This window comes from Canis lupus, chromosome 20 (genome assembly GCF_003254725.2).
Source record: "Canis lupus dingo isolate Sandy chromosome 20, ASM325472v2, whole genome shotgun sequence".
Taxonomy (NCBI): domain Eukaryota; kingdom Metazoa; phylum Chordata; class Mammalia; order Carnivora; family Canidae; genus Canis; species Canis lupus.
Window position 1 is genome coordinate 54,339,678 of NC_064262.1, and position 24,908 is coordinate 54,364,585.

Sequence of the window (24,908 nt, forward strand, 5' to 3'; positions counted from 1 at the left end):
TTGTTACTCAGCAAACAATGAGGGCCGGCAAAGAGCGCCAGGACTGCGGACTCCAGGTTTTAATTGAACATCTGCATATATTTTCCTCTGATGAAATTATGTTTGAGTCTGATTTGCCAAGGCAGGTAGACCCGGGTCCACCTGGGGTCCACTTGGAGGAAAACACGCTGTCGTTCTGACGTCTCATCCTGTAGAAAGCAAGAGGGACTGATGGAAGGAGAAAAAAAAAAAACCTCAAAAAACAAAAACAAAAAAAACTTTTGGCCATTTGACTATGTCGTCGACTGCTCAACTGGAGACTTCTTTCAGCCTCAAGTGGAATTTCTTTTTTGATCTAACTCCTCGTGTTTGCAAAATCATTACCTGGCCACCCTGCTTCTCCAGCGCTTTCCAGCCTGATGTTTCCATTGCGGCCGCTGGAGCATTTCAGAAAAGCCAGGACTTGAACCCAGCGGGCCACACATGACACTATTCACACAGAAGCCTGGCTGGTGATGGAAACTGCACCCAGAGCCTTCTGGTTCTTTGCTATTCTCTGCTACTCCTGTTAAGAAGTCGGGTACTCAGGTGACCCTCCGGGGGACGAGCAGAGCAGGCTTCCTGGGGCAGCAGGTGTGTTCCCACTGGCAGCAGCGGAGCCCTTCACCCCGTGGATGGGCACCTCGCAGCCCCCGGGTGGATTTTGCTCAAAACAGGGTCACTCCCCACCTCCTCCTCAGCGAGCCAGAGATAGCGACTGTTTACCAGGGCTCGTTGCTTGGGTAAACACTGCCCCTGAACTTCATTCAAAGCTGGTGACACATTTCTTTCCCAGTTCTCTGCACCGCCCTTCCCGCCCCGCCCACCAGCAAGGGCTATAAATTGGGAAATGTTAGTCAGTGCAGGTTTTTGGTGGGGGACTTGATCCTGCCTTGTTCGTCTCGAATGCAATCTGTGTGACTAAGGCAGCAGCAACCGCAGAAGTGCCGCCTGTATCAGAGCACAGCGCCCGTGGTCAGTCAGACAGCTCCGTGGTGAGATTCGCTTTAGTTGTACCGATTGGTGGTTTTTTTTTTTATTTTTATTTTTATTTTTTTTAAGGGCAGTTCACTCTGTAGCCGAGTGCCCCGAGAAAATGTCCGCTGCACTTTGGTGCCAGCTCTCCAGCTAACGCCAAAACTTATGATGGGATGTCACTGGTGTTCTAGAACAAACAAAAGCAAGTCATAGATTTATATATATATATATGGCCAGCTCGTTAGTCACCCGCCCTATCAGATGCAATAATTAAGCTCCAGTTACGTCAAGTGTTAGTGGAATCAAAATGAGTAAGTTCTGACTTACACAAAGATTCCCCAGAAGATTAATGGGAATACAGGATTCCTCCTGTAACCTGTAGCAGCAGGATAGCTGGAGTTCAGTTTGCACTGAGAAAGATCGGCCCTTCCAAAGAAAACGCTACTCCGCATTCCAGAAAATTAGTTTATACCCAGTCCCAGTTTAGGCAAGTCATTTTGCAGGAACTGTAACCTCATTTAAAAATGTTCTTTTAAGTGGATCACTTCAAAAATTTCCCCTTGGAGATACCTCCCCCACATCAGGCCTTGCAGCTTGGGTCCCTTAACATCTTAGAGATTAGAGACCCAAAGCGCTTAATATCTTTGGGTCCCTTCGCCCCGCTGGGCTGCCTGGATGTGTAAGGGCCCCTCCAGTGCTGCCATGTTAGGTGAGGTTCCTGCTTTTCAGCTCGGTCGTTTCTCTGCTTTTGCAACTCTGTGAAGTTAAGGGTGACCGGAGAGGAGTAGGGGGGTCAGTTGGAAAGGCCCCGGGTGTGATGTTGACAGCAGGAGAAAAGCCAGCCGCTTGGCCTGAGCCAGTCACGGAGGTGCTGCCCGTCGCTGGTGCTTATTGGCCATTTCTGGGAGCCGGAAGTGTCCTTGTCACCAGGCAGCACCGTCCAGGGCGGGGTGGGGACAGCAAGCTCCAGCAAGCTTCTGCCCTGGAGGAGGGAGCTTCTGGCCACCTTGGTCCCCTGGTCCCCTGGTCCCCGCCTTGCTCCTTCTCCCTCAGGCTGTAGGGGGCGCTCTGAAGGCTTGGTTTTCTTGAGGACCGGCTGGTCCAGGAGCCAATGGTGCACAACTGGGAGGCAGGAAGCAGAACTGAGGGCAGCGAGCGGAGAACGGATGGCTTGGTTAGTCTAGAAATACCAGGCATAGCAAGACCGTGGTTCTAGATGAGTGGTTCTCAAAGGGGTGACTCTGACCCTCAGGGAACACTGGTGGTGTCATTTTGGGTTGTCTTGACTGACAGTGGGTGCTGCAGTCATGGAGTGGGTGGGGGGGCAGGGATGCCTCTCCACCCCCCACAGTGCCCCGGACAGCCCCCAGAGAACATTCTGGCCCCAAATGTCTGGAGCGGGGGAGGGGGAGAATGGTGGCTCAGAGCAGGGCTTCTCAAGCTCTGTGTGCATTATAGTTCATGAGCAGTTCCAGAAAAGGCAAAGCAGTGCCTCTCACCCATTGACCTTGTCCCCTTGAGGACATTTGTTTTTCACAACTGGGAGTGCTCCTGGTATCAAGTAGAGGGAAGCCAAGACGCTGCTGAGCGTGTCCCCCCACACAGGGCCACGGAAGGCCCCCCCACGGCCAAAAATGATGCAGCTCCAGTGACCACAGTGCTGAGGCCGGGGAGCCTATGCTAGGTGACTTGATGGCAGGTTTTAATCGCTGTGCACAGTGTGACTTGGGGCCACTCTGAAGCTGCTGGCGGCGGCTCCCCACCCCCAGAACCCTTCTGCTGTAGCTGTCATGGGGGTAGGGGGGACTCTGAGGTCCTCACCACACTCCACACTAGCCTCAGCCCTGCTCTCCAGGGTCACATTTATCCCAGCCTGGCAGGCGCCGTCAGCCCTGTCCTCACCATTGCTGTGGTGCCCGCGGGGACACCAGCCCCAGCCTCCGGTGGCCCTCCATGCCAGAATGGCCACCACCCACCTCGCCACTGCCACTTGGGACCCCTGTAGCCACGCTGGCCGCCCTCGATTCTGCAGAGATGTGTATTTGGTGGAGGCAGCACAGAGTGGTGGCCCACACAGCCCATGGTCCCGCAGGCCTGGGCTCGGACCCCACACACTGCAAGCCATTTGGATTGAACTGGGGGTGCCTGAGGGGTCAGGTGACCATCCCGCCTAAGCACTGTGACCGAAGTGAGAGGAAGCCTGGCTTTCTCCATGGAGGGCCAGCAGAAGTGTATGCAAAGCGGAGGCAGGATGGGGCGGGCTGGAGGACCGAGCATGCCCGAGCGGATGGGGAGCGGGGGCCGAGGAGCTCGTGAGGTTGGAAGAGAGAGTGTGCCCAGCTGGGCAGGGGAGCACCCCGGGGTGCTCCCTACTGAGATCCACTCTGCTTTCTAGGCGCTCATGGGGAAAGATGGAGGGAGGTGGTCGTCAGGGCCGTTATCAACAAATCCCTTCTGGTTACCGAGGGGCATGGAGCCACTTCTCCACTTGAACCTGATAGGAAGGGCCCCACGTACGTGTGCAGCCCGGACCCGTCTGATTCTTGCACTTGGACCATTTCAGTTAGTTCACAGCTCCAGTCACAGAAGCTCAATTATGCAGAACTTGCTCCTGATAGTATGGAGTCCTCTCTCCTTGGGGTGGAGGGGCCACTTCCCTGGGAAGGAGACGACGGGGCCCGTGTGTGCTACACACGGTGGGGAGACTCGGGAGTCTTACACGTTGGGGCCTCCTTGCCTTAAAGGAAGAAGACCCAGTTCAAATCCAGTTCTGCCGCTTCAGGCTGTGTGGCCTCAGGCTCCCGCTTGACCTCTCTGAGCCTCAGTCTGTCTGTCGTTGTTTCTAAAATGAGGGTGGCCAGCTCAGTCGGCAGGGCATTCGCCTCTTGAGTTGTGAGTTCGAGCCCCACGTTGCGGGAAGAGATGACTCAGAGATGACTTAAATAAACAAAATTTTCAAAATAAAAGCAAAACGAGGATGATAAGGGCATCGCTTCCTGAAGCGTTACGTAAGATCACACGCATTTACTACTTTGCCCAGAGTCTGGGGTACAATTAACGCTGCCCTGCATCGCTGGCTTGTGCCACTGCAGATGTCCAGGGGGGCCCTCGCTCCCCTCACTCCTTCCCACTAGGTCACATTTTATTTATCAGGCACCCGCCGGGGTCCAGGCTCGGGGCGGGCACCCCCACCCCATCATTGAGCTTCATCTTCCCCACCCCTTCATCAGATAAGGAAACTGAGGCCACCACAGCGAGTGACAGCCCTAAGATCTGAACTCGGTAGTCTGAGGCCACAGTCTGTGCCCATACGGTGTGCCCACCGCCTTCGTATTTGTTCCAAACTTGTAGCCTTAGCCTTACGTATGTGATGAAGGCTGCTGTGTCTTTTCTGTGATGGAGCTAAGACGCAACAGCAGGCTGGGAAGTAGGGAGAGAGCCAGGTGACTGTTCCTGGGGTGTGGTCCACAGAGCAGGGCCCTCAGGCTAGCTCTGAGCAGACAGTCTTCATGTCAGAAGGTCTGGGTCATCCAGACCAGGCTGAGCTGCCTCGTGAGCGTGAAGGGCACGCCTGGAACCATCTGGTAACGATACTCAACCTTCCCAAGGGACCACATAGGCCCTTGACACCAGAAGGTCCCAGATGCCCGGTAGTCCTTGATGTAGAACATGCAGCGCCGCTCTGGAGGCAGACCCAGAACTTCCAGAACAAGAGGAGGAGGCAGGGGTTCCACTAGGTCCCTGGGAGGTGGTCCCCAGTGGAGCCATCAGGGCTGGGTCCCTGGTTAGACATGGCCTTGAGGCCTAGGGAGATGCCCCATGACTCGAACTAGTCCAGTGGTTAGGAAACACTGAAGAAGCAGCAGGTTTGGGGGAGAGAGGTTCCCTTTGGGATTTGTTAGAGACCAAGTCTGGTGGCATTTAAGTGATTACTGAGAAGTGGTGGAATCGGGTTGCCTGCCAAAAACATATTTGCTGGGTGAAAATGTCAGTGAAGGCTGGGTGAGTTGTTTTTTAAGATTTTATTTATTCATGAGAGACACAGAAAGAGAGGCAGAGACACAGGCAGAGGGAGAAGCAGGCTCCCTGCAGGGAGCCCGATGAGGGACTCGATCCCAGGACCCGGGATCACGCCCTGGGCCGAAGGCAGACACTCAACCACTGAGCCACCCAGGGATGCGTGAGTTTTTTAATTCACGTTCTCCCCCCTGAATTAAGTGGCAACTAAAATCAGACCACCAGACCACATGTGAGCGGAGGTAACCATAACCTTAGTTCGGACAATTTTTATATTAATAGTCAAATCCTGTCTCTTTAAGAGGAAAGTAAGTGGGTGCTGCCCCATTGCCACGGGGAAAGACCGCTGTCCTTGGAGATCCGAGTAGCCTTCAGGGTCCCCACCCCCTGCGCCCCCTAGAGCCCTGCAGATGGCCAACTTGAAGGGCTCGGGCCTGCTCCTCTGCTGGACAGTGAGCGAATGTTTGGCCCCTGAGCAGAAAACAGGAACAGAAGCCCAGTTCTTACCAACAGAAAAAGGAATTTGAATTCTGTCGATACTTTATTCCAGAGTAGTTCAGAGCCAGCTCTGATCCTTCAAAGTTCGTTGCTGCAAAAGAAAAAAAAAAAAGAAAAGAAAACTGAGGGCATAACAGGGCACCCAGACGGTTTAGGCAAAGGGGGAGTCATGGGCCGCCCTTGCTGGAAGTTGAGGCTCGGCTCCCAGAAACAGTGGGAAGCCTTTTCTTCCTGTTCCTCACCTGGTGGCCCATCCCTTTTTCTCAAGGCCAGCTCCTTTCTCAGACACTGCCCTTGGCTTAGAGGGTGGCTCTCTATCGGGGCGATCCTGTCCCCCAGGGCACATTCACGAGGTCTGGAGACTCCGGGCAGAGGGAGGTTCCTGGTGTGCAGTGGGTGGGGGCCAGGGTTGCTGATCAGCACCCCACAGTGCCCAGGATGCACCCCCCCACCCAGAGAACAGCCTGGCCCGATGTTAGCAGGGCCCGGGGCTGGGAGCCCCGCTTGTGGCCGCTGGTGGGTGCCTTAGCAGTGATCCGAGAGCAAGAGAGGATGTGGTTTGTACCATCGCGGAGCGTTAATGAATGCACTTTTCAGCAAGGAGGAGACGGACTTTAAGTTCTCCAAACCTACGAGGGAGGGTTGGGTGGTCTGGGTGCCTGGAGCTGAGCTGGGCTGTCGTGGGGGCCCAGCCCTTGCCCCAGGCCCCAGGCCCACGGGTGTCATGCGGACAGAACCTAAAGCTCACATCGCTGGCTCCTTAGACCTTGCACTCAAACGGGATGGGATCCAAGAGAAGCGAGTGGACACGATCTCCCTTGTCACCATCATGCCACTCCGAGTGTCAACACAAGCGTCGGGGCAGAAGCCGGGGTCTGAAACAACCCGTACCCTTTGAGAGCCTTCTGGACTTGTCGCTTCTTGTTCACAGGGTGTGGGGTGGGGGGACGACAACACACGGACAGGAATTGCTTTCTCAGGGGCCAAGGGAGCCTGGTGCCATCCAGCTGCCGCCACGTGAGCTTGAGGTGTCTCCCCCAAAAGGAAAAGGCAAAGGCCCAGGGTCTCCCCGAAGGGGAAGTTAACTGACCAATCAGAAGGAGGGAAACGGAAAACTGCTGCTCTTGCTCTTTGCCTGTCCCCCGACACAAGATGTTTTCTAATCCCGCGGGGCCTACGTAAGGCAGGTGACCCCTCTGCCAGGCCCAGGGCGGAACAGGAATAGAAAGGAGATTGCTTCAGGTCGCGGTGAGTCAGCGCGGGCCAGGAGCAGGGCCCAGAAGTGCCCTCAGCTTTTTCTGCGTTTCCTTTCCTGTCATTACTGGTTACTAGGCAACCGGAGTATTTTTCCTGTAAACAGAAGCCTCTTCCCTTTGTGCCCGGGGGCAGATCCATTCATTGGGCCAGGCCCGCACAATCCAGGCTGCTGTGCCCTGGTCCCCGCTGGTCCCCGTTGCCCCTCACTGACGCTCGCACAGGCTCCCCCTGCTGAGTGTCCCCGGCAGCGTCCCCAGGTCGGATGTGCCTTTTCCGAGGTCTGGAGAGGCCACTTCGTTCCTCAAGCGTGTCTTCATCTGGGACCAGATGGCCAATGAAACCAGCTCGGCTTACAGACAACACACTGGGTGCATTTCTGAGCCGCAGGGAGCGTGGGGCCAACCTCACAAGCTGGGCAGTGGCTCATATCCGAGAAAGAATGCTCAGGCCCAGGCCTTGGGCAGAAAAACAGGAGAGAGGACAAGTGAAGCTGATAGAGCAGGCAGGGATGACAGCCACTGAAAGATTTCCAGTTCCTGTTGCAAGTTCAAGGTGAGAGCAGAAGCGCAGACCCGCACTCGTACCTGCGAGGGTGTGTCCCCGGGTCTCCAGTGACTGTCATCCCTGAGGAGCCTGACCAGCTGCGCAGAGAAGAGGAAAAGCAGAATTTAGCGATTCCCAAACTTCACGCTGAATGTGACTGCTTGGTGCCCTGTCGGTGGGGCCAGCCCCCGGGCCTCCCCGCTGCTGCCCCTGTGCTGCGGGGTGTGGGGGTCCCTCGGATCCAGCCTCACACCTTCTGGAAGGACTACCTGACCTACTGCTCTCATCTCCAAGGGCTGCTAACATGGCAAACCAGAGCATGTGGAGAAAGGCAGTGATGAAATATGCGTGCACTTCTTTTGGGCTGAAAATTGATTGCCCGGTGGTTTTTCATTTAATTTTTTAATGTGGAAAATTCGCACATCTACAAAATCAACACACAGTATAATGAACCGGGTGCAGCTATCACCAGACTGTATACTTATCATCACTCTGCCGTTCTGGTGCCATTTAAACCCACAACCCCCGTCCTCCACTCCGTTATTATATTTTTACAGGGTTTTTCAGGTTAAAATTTACATACTATAAATGCAAAAATCTTGACTGTCTAATATTGACAAATGGGTGTTCTGTGTGATGCACACCCTGTTTCATGGTGAATGTGTCCATCCACCTCCCTGGAAAGTTGCCTGCTGCCTACACTGATCTGATTTTTCTTTAATTTTAATTTATATATATTTTTAAAGATTTTATTTATTTATTCGTGAGAGACACATGGAGAGGGGCAGGGACACAGGCAGAAGGAGAAGCAGGGACACTGAGACGGCCGGCAGACTCGCGCTTGGCCCCAAAGCAAGCAGATCTCTGGGTGGCACCTGCGTCGTTTCAGGCAAGCACACGGACCGTGGAGAGGAATGGGCTCTTTTCATGTTTGATCCGCACATTGGAGTTGGCCTTAAACAAAACAAACAACTTTAAAGAATTAAACCAAGGCTTAGCCTTAAGAAGCTCAGTGGAATGATGAGCTGGTGTTGACCATGGCCAACACTGCGTAGTCTGCATGGTGTAAAACGAAGGCCATGGCTAATCCTCCTTCCCCCTTCACAAAAGTTAATTAAATTGTCCTGCTTTTATGTCAAAAAAAAAACAAAAACAAAAACAAAACACTGCGGGGGGCCTGATGGGGGACTCTATCCCGGGACCCCGGGATCACGTGCTGAGCCAAAGGCAGATGCTCAACTACTGTCACCCAGGCATCCCCTGATTTGTGTTCTTGAAGTCTTTTAATGAACAGAAGTTTTTAGCTTTCACAAATTAATCAAGTTCTTCTTGTCATACTTATTACTTTCTGCATTCTAAGAAACTTGCCTATATTTGCCCTATGTTTTCTCTTAGAAGTTTTATAGTTTTAGCTTTTATGCATGTCTATGATCAAATTAAAAGTCATTTTGGTGTGTGATATAGGATAGGAATAAAAGTTCATTTGTGTGCAGGCTGGGCGGTCTGGCTGTGGCTGCCGGGGGTCGTGCCTAGGCCCCCGAGAGCAGCCGCAGGGCCGATGGATGTGCACCCGACGGGGGATTGTGGGGATTAGAAATGGCATGAGCAGGGCCTAACATGGAGCCGATATGCAGTGTTGGAGAAAAAATTACTCATATGCTCGTTAAAGACTCACTGGCTCTCATTCCCTCTCTAATGCACCTGTGAGAGCCTCAGTGAAGATTTAGTCCTCCCCAGAGACGAGTCCATCCCGGAAACACTTCACCTAAAAGGACTTGCCAAGCCGGAGGATGCCTGTCGAGCTGGGGCGCCACCTGCTCCTGCTGCCGCCACTGTCGAAGGTCGAGGACTCCCCATTCTCAGACCAGATGCGGCCTCTCGAGGGGAACTCTCTAGCCCCGAGACTGCACACCAGCTTTTCAGGCAGTTTCGTTAGCAGGTGCTGGAGACAACTCTGGAAGCTCTGATTCCAGTGGCTGCAGCCAGAGGTTCCCACCAAGGAGCAGATCCATGAGATCCTCATGTTGGGGCAGTTCCTGACCATCCTGCCCGGGCAGATCCAGATGTGGGTGCGGAAACAGCATCCAGGCAGCGGAGAGGAGGCAGTGACCCTCGTGGCGAGCTTGAAGGGAGACCCCCAGAGGCTGTGACAGTGGATCAGCAGCATCCAGTTTCCAGGACAGGAAATCTTATCAGAGAAGATGGAATCTCCAAGTCACCAAGTAGGGGGAGTGAAGCACCATCCGGAAGTCATGTCCAGAGCTGGGACTTCAGGATGAGTCCTGAGGCCCCTGGAGCCACCGGGCCCTACAGTGAAAGAGGAGGGTGACGTGGAACAAGAATTAGCGATGGCTGCTGCCCCGCCTCCCGCCCTACAGGAGGAAAGGCTCCTCAGACACCAGGACTTCCGAGCCTCTTTTCTCCAAGCAGGGGCAGCAGAGGCACCTGGATTCCACTCAGAAGGAGCAGGACTGGGATCTCATGCTGGAGACCTACAGGAAAACAGTCTCAGGAGGCATTTCCAATTCCAAGTCTGATCTAACTAATTCAGCAGAGTATGGGGAAGAGTTGGCGGGACTGCACCTTTATGTCACTCAGAAGATCCCAAGACCCACCTGCATAGGAGACAGGCAAGAGAATGACAAGGAGAAAGTGAATTTGGAAATTTGTAGGGGCCAGGAAGCTTCTGATGTCTCCTGTCAAGCGTCAGGAGAGGCACCTTCGCGGCTTCCTTGGGTGGCCGCCTCAGTGAGGATGAACCAAGATACTTTGGAGAAGGGGACGTCTCCCTGAGGCTCCAGAAAACCTTCAGGGTAAGTGGCCAGCGGGCCAGCTCTCCCCCCAAGGAAGGAATTCTGGGAACCAGCATTTGGCCAATCCCCATCCAGAAGAACCGTCCCTATTGTGGCCAGAGGAGAAGAGAGAGACCTCTCCGAAACGGCTGCCGAGGGTCCCCATGGTCCAGAAACTCCCCACTTACAGGGAGTGTGGGAAAGCATTTTACAGGAATTCTCAGCTTGTTTTTCACCAAAGAACTCACACTGGAGAGACGGAGAGACGTACTTTCAGTGCCCCACCTGCAAAAAAGCCTTTCTGCAGAGTTCAGACTTTATGAAGCATCAGAGGATCCACTCGGGAGAGAAGCCTTGTAAATGTGATTACTGTGGGAAAGGCTTTAGCGACTTCTCAGGATTGCGTCACCATGAGAAGATCCACACGGGAAAGAAACCGTATAAATGTCCCATCTGTGAGAAGAGGGTTTTTGTGTGTGTGTGTGTGTGTGTGTGTGTGTTTTAAGATTTTATTTATTCATGAGAGACAGAGAGAGAGGCAGAGACACAGGAAGAAGGAGAAGCAGGCTCCTCACAGGGAGCCTGATGTGGGACTCGATCCCAGGATCACACCCTGAGCTGAAGGCAGATGCTCAATTGCTGAGCTACCCAGGTGTCCCCGTGAGAAGAGTTTTATTCAAAGATCAAACTTTAATCGGCATCAGAGAGTTCACACAGGAGAGAAAACATATAAGTGTTCCTGCTGCAGGAAGAGTTTCAGCTGGAGCTCGAGCTTTGATAAACACCAAAGATCCCATTTAGGAAAGAAGCCCTTTCCATAGTCAGGCTCCCATAGCCCAGTTCTGGCTCTGGGCCCTTTAAAAATACTTTATACCATCTGGAGAAATTGCATCTCTTAAAGACCAGCCCTGTTCTCTCTCTCTCTCTCTCTCTCTCTCTCTCTCTCAATCTCTCTGTCTCTGTCTCTGTCTCTGTCTCTCTCTCTCTCTCTCTCGGATTAGAGAGGAGAGTTACCTGAACACGGCACGGCGTTGGACTGGGAGGACATGTTGGCCTCTGGGTTGGATTTTGTGTTGGTTTAATTTTTCTGCATCAGGAGAAAGAATAGTCTTCATCTTCCAGCTCGTCTCTTGTTTCGGATCCCTTGCGGAAAAAAACATATCACTTGGAGATCCTGTTTTACAGGTGCTGTCTGGGAAGAGTTGAACTGGATCAGCTGCAGTTGCTGCTCATGGGAGGGACCTCAGATCAGGGCTTCAGGATGGGGGTTCTGATACAGAAAGGGCAGCGGAGAGGCCCAGTGAGGTGGCACGTGCTTTTTGTCAGACGGGTGCAAAATTAACTTCAAGTGTCTCTCGTTCTAACTTCTTAAATTAAAAAAAAAAAATCATTTGTTTGTTTCTTCCCATATGGGTATATCATTTGTTTAAACAACTTTCCTGGGAATCCCTGGGTAGCTCAGCGGTTTGGCGCCTGCCTTTGGCTCAGGGCGTGATCCTGAAGTCCTGGGATCAAGTTCCACATCGGGCTCCCTGCATGGAGCCTGCTTCTCCTTCTGCCTGTGTCTCTGTGTGTCTCTCATGAATAAATAAATAAAATCTTAAAAAAAATAAACAACTTTCCTTTCTCTGTTGAATTGTTTTGACAACTTTGTCAAAAATCATTTGAAGAGGAATGGAGTTGAAACTTCGTTAGGAAAAAAAAAGTTGAAAATTAGTTATTATTAGTTTTATTAGTTATTCATTATTAATTACTAGTTTTATTAATTAGTTTTATATTGCTGGATTTGATTTGTTAATCTTCTGTATCATTTTTGCGTATGTGATCATGAGAAATATTGATCCTAATACTAATGTCTTCATCAAATTTTGCTTAGGGTTTTGATGACCTTCTAAAATGAGTGTATTTTCCAATGGAATTTGTGTATTAATTCCTTTTTCAGTGTTTTATTTCAGTTTCATTTCAGTTTTAACAGTGAGAGTTTCTGTGTCTGAAGTTTTCTTTGTAAAGAGGCTTTCAATAACATATGCAGTTTGTTGGATATGGCATTCACATTTTCTATTTCCTCTTGTGTCGGTTTTGGTATGTTGTGTTTTTCCAAAAAAAAAAAAAAAATCATTTGATCTAAGTTGGTGAGTTTATTGGCTAAGGTTGTTCATGATACTTCTTTTTTTTAAGATTATTTATTTATTTATTCATATAGACACAGAGAGAGAGAGAGAGGCAGAGACACAGGCAGAGGGAGAAGCAGGCTCCATGCAGAGAGTCTGATGTGGGACTTGATCCAGGGTCTCCAGGATCACGCCCTGGTCTGCAGGTGGCGCTAAACCGCTGCGCCACCGGGGCTGCCCATGACACTTCTTTATGATTGTGGTTTCTATAAGATTTTTAGTGGTATATCTCATTTCATTCTTTTTATATTGGCAATTTGGGGTTTGTCTTCTTTTATCAGTCTTTTTTTGCTTATCAGTCTTTTATGGGAAGTTGTCAGTCTTTTTTTCCAAGACTTTGTCTTTTTTAGAGCAGTTTTAGGTTCATAGCAAAATTGAAAAGAAGTTGCAGAGGTTTTCCATGTACTCTCTGCCCTCACTCATGCCTAGTCTCCCCCTTTATCAACGTTCCCCACCAGAGTGGTGTATTTGTAGATGAAACCTGCACTGACATAAACACATTATTATCACCCAAAGTCCATAGTTGACGTCAGAAGTCACTCCTGATGATGTACATTCTGTGGGTTTGGACAGATGTATAATGACAGGTATCCACCATTACAGGATCACATCAAGTAGTTTCTCTGCCTTAAAAATCCTCTCTGCCCACCGATTCATCCCTTTTTCCCCTTAAACCTCTGGCAACCACTGATCTTTCTACCATCTCCATAATTCTTCCTTTTCCAGAATTGTTGGTATCATCCAGCACATTTGGATTTACTTTTACTTAATAGTATGAATTTATAGGGGTACCTGGGGGGGCTCAGTTGGTGAAGCATCTGCCTTCAGCTCAGGTCATGATCCTGGAGTCCTGGGATCAAGCCCCATGTGGGGCTCCCTGCTTGTTGAGGAGTCTGCTTCTACCCTTCCTCTCCCTCTGTGATCTCTCTCGCTCGTGCTTTCTCTCAAATAAAGAAATAAAATCTTTTTTAAAAATAGTGTGAATTTATGTTTCCTCCATGTCTTTTCATGGCTTTATAGCTCATATCTTTTTCGAAGAAATTTCAGGGGCACCTGAGTGGCTCAGTTGGTTAAGCATCTGTCTTTGGCTCAGGTTGTGATCCTGGAGCCCTGAGATCCAAGCCCCAAATTGGGATTCCTGCTCCATGGGGAGAATCTACTTCTCCCTCTGCTCCTCCCTTGACTCATGCTCTCTCTCAAATAAATAAATAAAATCTAAAAAAGAAGGAGGAGGAGGGGGGGGGGGAAAGAAGTTTCAGTTTGGGGGAAATTTTGGTTCTATTCATTTTCTCCATGGTTTGTGGAGTTTTACTTCATTATGTTTTTCTTTATTATTTCCTTTTTTCTGCTTAAGTTTAGTTTGCTAATCTTTTTATAGCTTCCTAAGCTTTAAGATCTTTCTAATCTGCTTATAAAGCTAAACATTTCCCTCACAGCACTGCTTTAAATACATCCCTAAATTTTGATGTGTGGTGTTTTCGTTGTTATTCAGTTCAAAATATTTCCTAATTTCTCTTATGATTTATTCTTTGACCTATGGGTTATGTTAAATTTTCTAAATTTTAATGGGTATTTTAAGTTTTCTAAATATTTAGCATTTTTCTAGACACCTTACTGACCTCTGATTTATTCTTTTGTTAAAATACATATGTACTCTATATAATTCATTCTTTTGAAGCATATTGAGCTCATTTTATGGCCCAAAATATGACCCATCTTAGTGAATATTACTTGTACGTTTGAAAAGAATGTGCAAGTGTGGGTTTTTGTGCTCTATAAATGTCAGATCACTGTGGTTGATAGTGTCACCCAGATAAATCCTCACTGGTATTTTTGTTTAGTTTGTATCAAAATTACTGAGAGAAGAGTATTTAAATCTCCAACTGAGACTCTTTATCTATTTTTTCCTTTAGTTCTGCTAATTTTTTCTCTGTGTATTTTGAAGCTATACTACTAGGTGCATATACTTCTATAATGATTCTATCAACCTGATGAATTGATCATTTTATCTGGGTGAAATGTTCCTGCCTCATTATCTCTAGCAATATGTCTTGTTTTGAAGGAATTTTGTCTTATCATTAAAGCCACTCCAGCTTAAGATTAAAATTTGCACAGTATATCGTTTTCCATTCTATTACTTTCCACTATGTGTGCCTTTGTTTCTTATGACTGTTTCAGGGCATCTTGGTGCCTAAGTTGGTTGAGCATCCAACTCTTGGTTTCAGGTCAAGTCATGATCTCAGGGTTGCACAATCCAGCCCCACGTGGGACTGTGCTCAGTGCAGAGTCTGCTTGGGATTCTCCATTTCCCTCTCCCTCTGCGCACCTCCCCCCCGCATCCTTGCATGTGCTCCTTCTCTCTTCTCTCTCTCTCTCTCTCTCTCTCTCTCTCTCAAATAAATAAATAAATAAATAAATAAAATTAATTTTAAAAATAGACTTTCTTTTCAAAAGGCAACATATGGGATTTTTTTTTTAAATCGAGGCTATTTCTGTCTTTTCATTACAGTGTTTAATGTAATTATTAATATATCTGAATTTAGGAAAGCCATTTTGCTATTTGTTTCATCTGTTTTTTGTTCCTTACATTCTTTATTACCTGCCTTTTTTTTGAGGAAAAATATGTTTAGCATTTCATTTGCTTTTTCATTAATTTTTAAACTGTATGTTTTGGGTTTCTTTTTAGAGATTATCTTAGGGATTACATAATGTATCTTCACAAACTAGATTACTACATATTGTAAAATATAAGAACTTTGCATGTCTAATTCCATTTACCCCTCTTCATTCCTTTGTGTTGTTATTGTATAGATTATCTCTACATATGTTATAAAAACACACAATAGAGTTATAATTTTTTGTTAAATAGATGTATTTTAAAGAAATTAAGAGAAGAAAAGGGTAACAATAGAGTCCTTTGTAATTACTCACATATTTATAATTTTTTAAAAGATTTTATTTATTCATGAGAGACACACAGAGAGAGAGAGAGAGAGAGAGAGAGAGAGGCAGAGACATAGGCAGAGAGAGAAACAGGCTCCATGCAGGGAGCCCATTGTGGGACTCAATCCTGAGACTCCAGGGTCACGCCCTGGGCCAAAGGCAAGTGCTAAACCGCTGACCTACCCAGGGATCCCCTATTTCACCTTTTTTTAAAGAATAGTTTTGCTGGATACAGAATTCTAGATTGACAGCTTTCCCCCAGCACTTTAAGTATGTTATCCCATTATCTTCTGGTCATCTTTGTCACTGATGGGAAGATGGGTATCATCCATACTCTTGTTCCTTTGAATATAATGTGTTGTTTCTCTCTGGATGCTTTCAAGATTTTCTGTTTCTTTTTCTGTAGTTTAGCAGTTTAACCATGACACATCTAAGTTAGTTTTCTTTGTATTTATCATTCTTGGGCTTTGTTGAAATTCCTGGATCTATAAGTTGATGTCTTTCACCATATTTAAGAGATGTTTGGCCATTCTTCAAATAACTTTTTCCTCTCCCATTTTCTCCTTCTGAGACTTCAATTACATATATGTTAGACTGCATGTTCTGTTCATTTTTCTACAATTTTTTCCCCTCTCATTTCTTCAGATTAGGTTCCATTGATCTCTTTTCGAGTTCACTAACTCACTCTTCTGCTATCTCTGATCAGCTGTTAAGTATAGTTAGTGAAATTTCCATTTTATTGTACTTTTCAGCTCCAGAATTTCCACGTGTTTTTTTTTTTTATGGTTTGTCCTTCTCTATTGAGATTCCTATATGTTCCTTTAAGTTCTTGACATACTAAAAAGTAGCTGCTTTATCTGTACCCCCTGATTATCTTGGTTTGGTTATAATTGACTCCACTTTCTTTTTTCTTGGATATGGGTAATAGCCATTTCTTCCCATAGCTCATGGTCTTTATTGGTCCTGGAAATCATGAATGCTATGTTGTAGAATTTCTGGATTCTGCTGTGTTCTCCCTACTAGCATTTATCTTGGCTGGATGGACTCAAACCCTGTCCCTCATGCAAATATATCTTTTTCAGCAGCAGCTGAAATCTCTTTAGTTTGCTCATCTTTGAGCTGCTGGTGTTTCTCCAAATCCCTTGTTGTCTTCCCCACACAAGTGTTGTTTAGTCAGATGGCCAAAGATTTGGATGGACTCTAGGTGGATCTGGGGGCTTGCTCCCTCTGTGGCTCTCTGTCTTCCAGGATTTCCCCCTAGTATTCTGAACTCCTCTCACACTTCAAGACAACCAGACTGCTGCTTTCTGCCACCTAAGCATTCGTGGACTGGAACATGCCCCTGTCAAAAATTCAAATCACTGGTCTGACTGTGGCAGCAGTCTTTCAAGGGTGGACTCCCTGGCAGTGTCTGTCTGCTTTGGTCACCTCCCCCCCGCAGTGTCTTTAAATAGGAGTGAGTGAGTGAGTGTGTGTGTTGTGTTTCAATATTTTGCCCAGATTTTTTATTTGTTCTCTGCAGGAGGCTTAGTCCAACCAATCTGCTCCACAGTTACTGGAAGCCAGTGCTGTTACATGCCTTTGAATAAACAATTTTTTAAAAAAATCTTAACTTTGATGTGTTAAGAACTCTTGACCAATGGGCCCAAATTTTAAAAATTCAGAAAACAAAATTCAGGAAACTGGATCAGCTTATATGCAATGTATGACCTTGGTTATCTTAGATGGGTAGGGAAGGATTTCCTCCCTCTGCAGACAGGCATATTGTGTGTCAGCATATTGGAGCAGCCAGGCTGGCCCACATGGTATCTGTCTGTCTGATGCTACCATTAAGGGATGTGTTCAGGGGGAGTAGAACAGTCTCAAAAGGTCATTACATTTCCCAGAATAGTCTATACACCCTTAAAATAACCTGGTAGATTGTAAATGTTCTGAAACTTTACATAGACTCTCACTATCTGAGACACTATATATAGTTTTGTATAATTCGGCATGGGCCGTAATACTAAGGAGACACTAAGGTATTTATTCATTTGGTAAATATTTGTCAAGCCCGGGTCATGCAGGACACTGAAGCACTATCCGGAAGCCATCTCATGGGATGCTTTTGTCCCAACCATGCTCCTCATAACATGGAGCCCTACATGAGTTTTCTGGGGCCGCCATTCAAAGTACCACAGGCCAGGTGGCTTGAAACAACTGAAATTTGGCCTCTCACAGTTTGGAGACCAGAAGGTGTCAGCGGGCTGTGCTCCCTCCAGGGAAGGATCCTTCTCACCTCCTCTGATTTCTGGTGGCCCCAGCCATCCTTGGCTTCCTTGGAGTGTCACTGCATCCCTCCTTCTCCGCCTCCATCACCATGTGGTCTTCCTCCCCACGTGTCCTCTTCTGTCTGTTACAAGAACACTGTCCTTAGATTTAGTGCTCTCCTCACTCCAGTATGACCTCACCTTGATCCTTACCTTGATTATACCTGCGAAGACACTATTTCCAGATAAGGTCACATTCAGAGATTCTGAGTGGTCATGAGTTTTGGGAGTCCCTTTTCAACCCACTATCACTTCCCAGAGGGATCTCTCCCTGCTGCCCAAACTCCTGTTTAAGTTTTAAGGGCTATACTTGGCTTCTGAGACTTGGCGACTTTGTTTTATTTTTTTTTTTAAGATTTATCTTATTTATTTGACAGAGATAGAGCATAAGCAGGGGGAACGGCAGAGGGCGAGGGAGAAGCAGACTCCCCGCTGAGCAGGGAGCCCAATGCAGGGCTCGATCCCAGGACCCTGGGATCATGACCTGAGCGAAGGCAGATGCTTAACTGACTGAGCCACGCAGGTACCCCTGTTGGTGACTTTATAAACTTTAGGAGCACTGTTGCTATTTAAGACTAGATGATGTTTCCATTTGTCTTTAAACGCTGGCAGCTTTATCCTTCTAACAATTTGGGTTGTCCCTTGTGGTCCCTCTGGTTCTGACATGTTGGTGAGATGTGGCCACAGGAACTCCCCACTGGATCCAGGCCTGTGGACCTCAAGGTTTTGAATACAGACTGTGTCCTTTTTCTACCCATCTTCCAAAACCACGTCACTTCATCAAACCTAAATTATATGAACCAAGGACTGGCAACAATGGTCTGTAGGCCAAACCTGGCCTGTCACCTTTTTTTTTTTTTTTTGTAAATGAAGTCTTACTAGAACACAGGATCACTCGTGTGTGTGTGTGTGTGTGTGTGTGTGTGCGTGTGTGTGAGCAATGGCTACTTTTATGCCAGGACAGCAAAGTCTAGAAGTTGTAACAGGACCAGATGTGCCCAAAAGTCTCTGATCCTTTGCAGGAAAAGTTTGGTGACTCTTGGCCTAGACACTGTATGCTAAACAGTGTGACAAACAGCACGTGGTATACAGAGTGTTAAACTATGAAACATATTAGTGTGAAAACTTGGCACGATCTTGAATAACTTGAATTCTGGAAATTGTGCTCTGGCCACAGTGAGCCGAGCGTGGGCTTACCCTTAGCCTCACACTCACGGGCTCCCCTGGTTTTAATGACTTAGACTCTGGAGCACAGTTATTTCTGCCTGTGAACAAGGAGCCGGGCTCTGAGTCAGCTTTCCCGCTCTGTCTCTAGTGGGTTCTCTCCACCAAGTCCAGTGATCTCCTCCCACTACCCACTTCCTGGCTTCAGAGTGGAACAAAGTGGTGTGTGGGGTGCAGGTGACTGGCTCAAACGTTGGGGAAAACTGTAAATAAGACCTCAATTAAGCAACTCCCTACAAAATCATTCCAAAGGTCAATTCTGTCCAGAAAGCAGAGAGTTGGGAGACCCAGGAAGTACACTTGAGAAATTCTCCATCTCCTCCTCTGAAAGCCAGGAAGAAAGTAGGGGACTGCCGATCACCACGCGACTCTGGGGACATCTAGTGGCGAGGACTGAGTCAGGGAAACAGGAAACCGCCACAGGCGCAGGCCCCATGGCCATGGATCCATCCAGTGGCTCTCCAGGTACCAAAGGCTCTGGGAGGGGAAACGGGCCAAGTCCTAGAATGTTCCTCATCAATGAAGACGGGGTTAAGCCAACACTCACACATTTAAACACCCACACATGGCTTTCGGCTTTCTTGACTTGTTCTTAGAGGTGGGAGCTCTTGTGGTACGAGGAAAGCAGATGGAAAATTCTGGCCGCCGGTTTGAGCACCGCAGCGCGCACTGTGCTGCTCAGGCCTCTCCACGAGGCAGAAGTGGGGAGACCCCACTTGACAGCTGGGGAGGACGTGCTGCGCAGGACGGGGGTGCACCTGCCCACTAAGCCACTCCCAATCTCCAGTTTGCATATTTAACAGCTTCTCAAGGACCGAAAGCAGCCAGTTCTTAAGAAGTGAAGACTGTTGGGCCTTGAGCATTTTCATGGAATGGTCTTTTTTTGTATCATCTGTCACATTGTTCTGGTATGAAATGAGTCTTTTGGGGGACGCCTGGGTGGCTCAGCTGGTGAAGTGTCTGCCTTCGGCTCAGGCCATGATCTCAGGGTCCTGGGATCGATCCTGGCATCATGCTCTCTGCTTCGTGGGGAGCCTGCTTCTCCCTCTCCCTCTGCTGCTCCCCCCACCTGTGCGTGCACGCTGTCAAATAAATAAAATCTTAGGGAAAAAATGAAATGAGTCTTTTGGTATAGAATTTTTAAACTACCTATTTGTGAGACGTATGCATCCGGCTGTAAAGAAATAAGCTTTTATGCTTTCTTGTGGGTAAGGATCTCCAGGAACACTTGGGACACCTGGGTGGCTCAGTTAAGCATCTGCCTTTGGCCTCAGGTCATGATCCCAGGGTCCTGGGATTAAGTTCCATGTCAGGCCCTTTGCTCAGTGGGGAGTTTGCTTCTCCCACTGCCCCTTCTCCCACTCATGCTCACTCTTTCTCTCTAATAAATAAATAAAATCTTAAAAAAAAAAAAAAAAGAAAAAAGGATCTCCAGGAACAGAAGGCAGGACTTCTATCCAAGCCCAAGATAAAATGCTTCTTTACCCCCACTTTGTGTCACCTTTTTCCTCCCTTGGACAATATCTACAGATGTTTGGGTTGTGCTGACGGGGTGGGGTGGGGAGAGAGGTGCTGCTGCTGGCATCTAATGAGTAGAGGTCAGGGATGCCGAGGTCCGCCCAACCGACGACCCGGCCCCGGCGTCCCCAGTGCTGAGGGGGAGACACTGGGTCCCCAGATGGCAAACATCCTTCAAGAGCTTGCGATTAGCTGTATAAATGAGTAAACAATGGTATAAGGGCTGGAAAGCAGCTCAGGCCGGATCAGACCGGCAAGGGGAGAAGCAGTGAGCTGCTCCAGCCTGCCACTGAGGAAGGCCCGCAGAGCCGACTTCTGGTTTCATATTGGGAAAAACACTTCCTAGCCGCCCCCCCTCGTCACTCTGTGAACACGTGGGCCCCCCGGATCCCTGTCTTCCTTCCTGGGTACAGCCAGCATCCTTCCTTGCATTTGGATTTTGAGGCCTAGACAGTAACCCCTTGGCGAGCTTGTCCGCGTCTGACGTTGCCTCCTGGGGCTTCCGGATGGCAACCCCGCTCCACTCAACCTCTCTCCGCCTTTCTTTAGAGCTGAGCATGCAGAACTCAGAGGGTGGATCCGATTCGCCGGCTTCTGTGGCTCTGTGTCCGTCGGCGGCAGCCCAGGCTCCCGTGGCCCGGCCTGTGCCAGCCTCCCCGCAGGTAACAGACCAGCCCCTGCTGCTCGGGGCTCGAGCTGTTCTGGGAAAACCAGTGTGGCCGGGGCGGGGGGCACGCATCCTCCTAGGTTTTGAAAAACACCTGAGTCAGCAGAGAGAGGAATCTGTATTTTCCCAAATTAACATCTCGGTCCCAAGGCAGCTGCTGTTGAAACAGCCACACCGTTTGCTCTGTGCCCGCTGCCCCAGCATGTCCCCATTATCTGGCTTTTTTGCTGTTGAAAACGTCCCACCAAGGACTCAAAGATACAAACACCAAAAGAAACCAGCTGAGCCTATTTCTGTCTTTTAAGGGAAGTTTTCTCGCACCTGGGAAATACCCGTTACCCAGGAAGACTATGGATAAGGCACAAAATGGGTTAGAATGCCAGCATTAGAATGGATGTAGTCTTTAAAATTTGCAAGGAGGGACTTTGCACACGAAGGCCCTTGACTTCTGGCTTTTTGCCACGGATGGAAACACACCGCAGACGTAAACATAAAGTCAGTGACTGGAGACCACACAAAGCCGAGGGCGGCGGAACAGCCTGGAAGCTCGGAGATGTGTGCAGAGGCCCCCTGTGGCCACGTGACCACCCCCAGTACGATCCCAGGGGTCAGAAGCATGACGGAATTGATGAAACAGCCGCATAATTCCCCAAGAACAAGAAGACAGGCCTGAGTGGTCTGTTCATCTCAGGATGGATAGTCGGACACGTTTAGCTTTTATTTCCTGCCAATACGGCAGCCCCGGCGTGGGCCTCGGAAGCCCATCCGAGGGGGCGCAGGGGGTGTGATCAGATTCAGTTGTAGCCCAACTGACTTGCTGCCCTGCCCACCGCAACCTGACACATCAGCCGTCCGCCCCGGGCCGCCTTGGGTCCTTCCCGCCAGGCCCCAGACTCCTGCGGCCCCAGGACCTGGCTGGTGCCAGGGTCCCACCGCGGCCACCACGTCCCTCCCCAGTTCCAGGGCTCCCGCCCCTGCTAGAGATGCACCCAGGCCCCCAGCCCCCCCCACGTGCCCGCCCCGCCCCCAGGTGCATCCTCTGCTCCCCAGGCAGAGACTTCCTGCTGCGTATTTGGGGCACCCCCTTTCTGGAAAGCTCCAAATGCTCATGCCCACTGGCTGCCCTGCCTCCCTCACCAGCGAGAGCCTCTCTCCTTTGCCAGAGAGAGGAGTTCCCGCTGCCTCGGGTCCCCAGATACCCTCTTCTCGCTTCACCTCCCAGCCCTGCCGCGTCCAGCCCAACTTCCCACCATGGGAAGGTGGTGTGGACAGCTGTCCAGAGGGTCCTCTCAGCCCGGCGCCAGGGACAGCGCACGTCGCCTTGCAGAACAGGCCCCAAGGCGGGAGAGCTGCTGGGGGCAGGTGGAGGCGCGTGCGCTCCTGCGTGCTAGTGAGTGTGTGTGTGTGTGTGTGTGTGTGCGCGCACCCGTGCACATGCGTGCCCCATCCTCTCCTCTCCTCTCAGTCCTGCTTATGTTTCTGTGAGGTGACAGTGGAGTAGGTGGCGGTGCTCTGGTTCTAATCGGTGTTTGTTTTAAGGACTAAACTCTGACAAGTCTAAATGTCCTTCTCTCCTTCCCTTTTAGAGGGTGTTGGTCCAGGCAGCGGGCTCGGCTCCCAAAGGGGCTCAGATGCAGCCAATCTCCCTCCCCAGGGTCCAGCAGGTGCCACAGCAGGTAACCACAGCACAGGTGCCAACGGGGCACGCTAGCACTTAGCGATCCGGAGCCCTCTCTGAACATTGCATCCTTTTCTGTTGCTGCTATTCCATGGTCTTTGATATCTTCGGTCCTTTACCAGAAGGTTCTTTAGGAGCTATGTTAAAAAAGAAAAAAAAACTCTTTTACTGCACAGAGTTTGCAATAAGCCAAGAAAGCTGATGGCCTTTCATTCGTTCAGAAATTCAGCATTTGGGGTGCAAGCCAGCACTTCCATAGAAGTTCCACTTCCTGGGGTGCTGAGGTGGACACGCAGAGAAGCCACGTGACTGCTGGACTGCAGGAACGTGGACCGTCCTAGGGAGGCCAGTGTCCTGCCCTCAGACCAGTGCACTGACCCAGGAAGTGCTCCTTGTGAAATCAGGTGGTCCGGGACCAGAGCTTCAAAGCCCGGGCTCACCGGCAGCTCAGAGTCCCTGTCATCTAGAGCACCGGAGGGCAGACCTTTCTGGAAAAGGCCAAATAGCACATTTTTCGGCTTAGTGGACTGGCCAATCCTGACACAACTGCTGAACTCCTGCCACGGTCTCACAGAAGCCACTGTAGATGTACGCGAAGGGGCGTGGCTGTGTGCCAGTAAAACTTTATTTACAAAAAAGAGGCGGGCCAGGTTTGGCCCAAGCGATGGAGTTTGCTGACTTGTGCTCTGTGACCTACTGGGTCGAAGTGAGTGCAGCCTTTTGCCTAAAAGGACCCTGAGCATAATTACGGTGCAGCTGAGACCAGAAGGCACACGTCTCTCCCCAAGGGGCCCCGCTTAGGTTGCAGGTGTGTTTAGAGGCCCTTGTCTGGTGGCAACTGGGGCCGCCTTCGGGGTCATGGGCGGGAAGCAAAGGCTCCTGGCAGGTCCAGCAGGGAACCAGTGGCTCTGTCTCAGCATCTTGAGGGAGACACGCCCAGTGTCGTGATTCCAGAAGTTTCCTCTCTGTGGAGCTGGGCCTGCCCCAGCCTTCCTCTCTGGGCAACCTGGACTTGCAGAGTGACTTCTGGGTTTCACCCAGCCCCCTCAGGCACAGCCCACCCCCAGCACGTTAATCCCTGGAACCTTCTCGAGGCACGCTTGTTATTCTCGGGGCTTGTGTGTATGTGCACCGTGTTGGGTTGTCCTGGGAGGTGGGAATCAGCCCCATCCTGCCGCTCCCTGAAGAGGCTTTAGAGAGAGGTCACAATGAAACCAGCCCCTGATTTTCTCACTCCCAGAGGAGGTTGGGTTAGGCACCACCAGGGCCAGCGTCCCTGGCTGCTGAGGTGCTGAACTGACATTACACAGGTGAGGGCAGGGGCGTGGCAGGCGGGGCTGGGGGCGTCCTGGTGCCCCTCTCCCATCTCCCACTCCAGGCACCCCACTCCCTCCATTCTGCTCAGACTGAAGGTCTCCCCAGTGTGGCTCCCAGGACCCCCCCCCACCGGGGAGGGCTGCCAGAGGCACCCAGAGGGGACATCAGGGAGGCCATGTAGGGTATCACGAGCTCGAGCCCTCTGCCCTGTGGGGTTGAGGGGTGTCTGACCCCCACCACCAAGGTCACATTCCGTCCACAGCTCTGGCTTCTTCTACTGTCCAGTGGGACCCACCCCTGGCGGGCAGGAGGGACTGACCATCCCAGCTCTGCTCTGCAGCTTTGCTCTGAGCTTCCCGCTGGGTTCCTCCCCCTACCCCAGAAAGGGGGCCCCGCCTCGGCACCCCCACCCCCACCCCGTGCTCCCCGGCAGAAACAACTGCCATACACAGAAAATGCATCAGATTGGTAGCAGTTCAATTCCCGCGGGGCCTGTTGGTGACCATTTCTGGTAGTTTCTTGGTAGAAGTGACGACTGTGGTGGGAAATCTGAAATGTAGGAGTAGGTGTTCACCAAAGGCAAGAGGAGACGTGCCCAGTGCACGCCACCAGGAGATCGCCGTGCGTGACACCAGGTATCTGATGTTGTTTCAGGTCCAGTCCGTGCAACACGTGTACCCCCCGCAGGTGCAGTACGTGGAAGGCGGAGACGCCGTCTACACGAATGGAGCCTTGTACGTGGGTTTCCCCTCCCCTCGGAAGGGCCCTCCTGGTGGGCACGTGTGGGCCTTGTCCAGAACCTTCCCCCAGGACTCCCTCCTCCACCACCTTTCCCACTTGGGGCTCTGTGTGCAGAAGCTCCTCCTCCTCCTCTGGGTGATGTTGGAACTGTCACAACAGTCCCAGGACTTCAGAGCCCTGTGGAGGATTTCAGAAATCTCCAGGCCGTTATAGATCTCACTCCTGGAAAAGGCAGCC

At 50.0% G+C, this 24,908-nt stretch overlaps 2 protein-coding genes and 1 pseudogene across 6 annotated transcripts in view; 2 read left to right on the top strand and 1 right to left on the bottom strand.

Moving 5' to 3' along the window:
- LOC112666363 (long-chain-fatty-acid--CoA ligase ACSBG2-like) overlaps positions 1–20,563 on the bottom strand; it is a 151,759-nt gene extending 131,196 nt beyond the window's left edge. Inside the window, exon 1 of the mRNA XM_049098171.1 lies at positions 20,559–20,563. The gene's annotated coding sequence lies outside the window, so the exon portion shown is untranslated. The remainder of the gene's footprint in view (positions 1–20,558) is intronic.
- The window catches only part of RFX2 (regulatory factor X2), a 97,502-nt gene that overhangs the window by 35,299 nt on the left and 37,295 nt on the right, over positions 1–24,908 (top strand). For 2 of the 5 annotated variants that reach the window (XM_025457167.3, XM_025457165.3), the window contains exons 2-4: positions 20,818–20,930; positions 22,522–22,611; positions 24,585–24,664. In XM_025457167.3, the coding sequence (XP_025312952.1) occupies positions 20,826–20,930; positions 22,522–22,611; positions 24,585–24,664 (275 nt within the window). In that variant the 5' untranslated portion in view covers positions 20,818–20,825. Of the gene's footprint in view, positions 1–474; positions 613–669; positions 1,014–20,817; positions 20,931–22,521; positions 22,612–24,584; positions 24,665–24,908 lie in introns of those variants that run through there. The other 3 variants (XM_049098169.1, XM_035702851.2, XM_049098170.1) reach the window with 3 other exon arrangements.
- Positions 474–11,657, top strand: LOC112666361 (zinc finger protein 18-like; annotated as a pseudogene).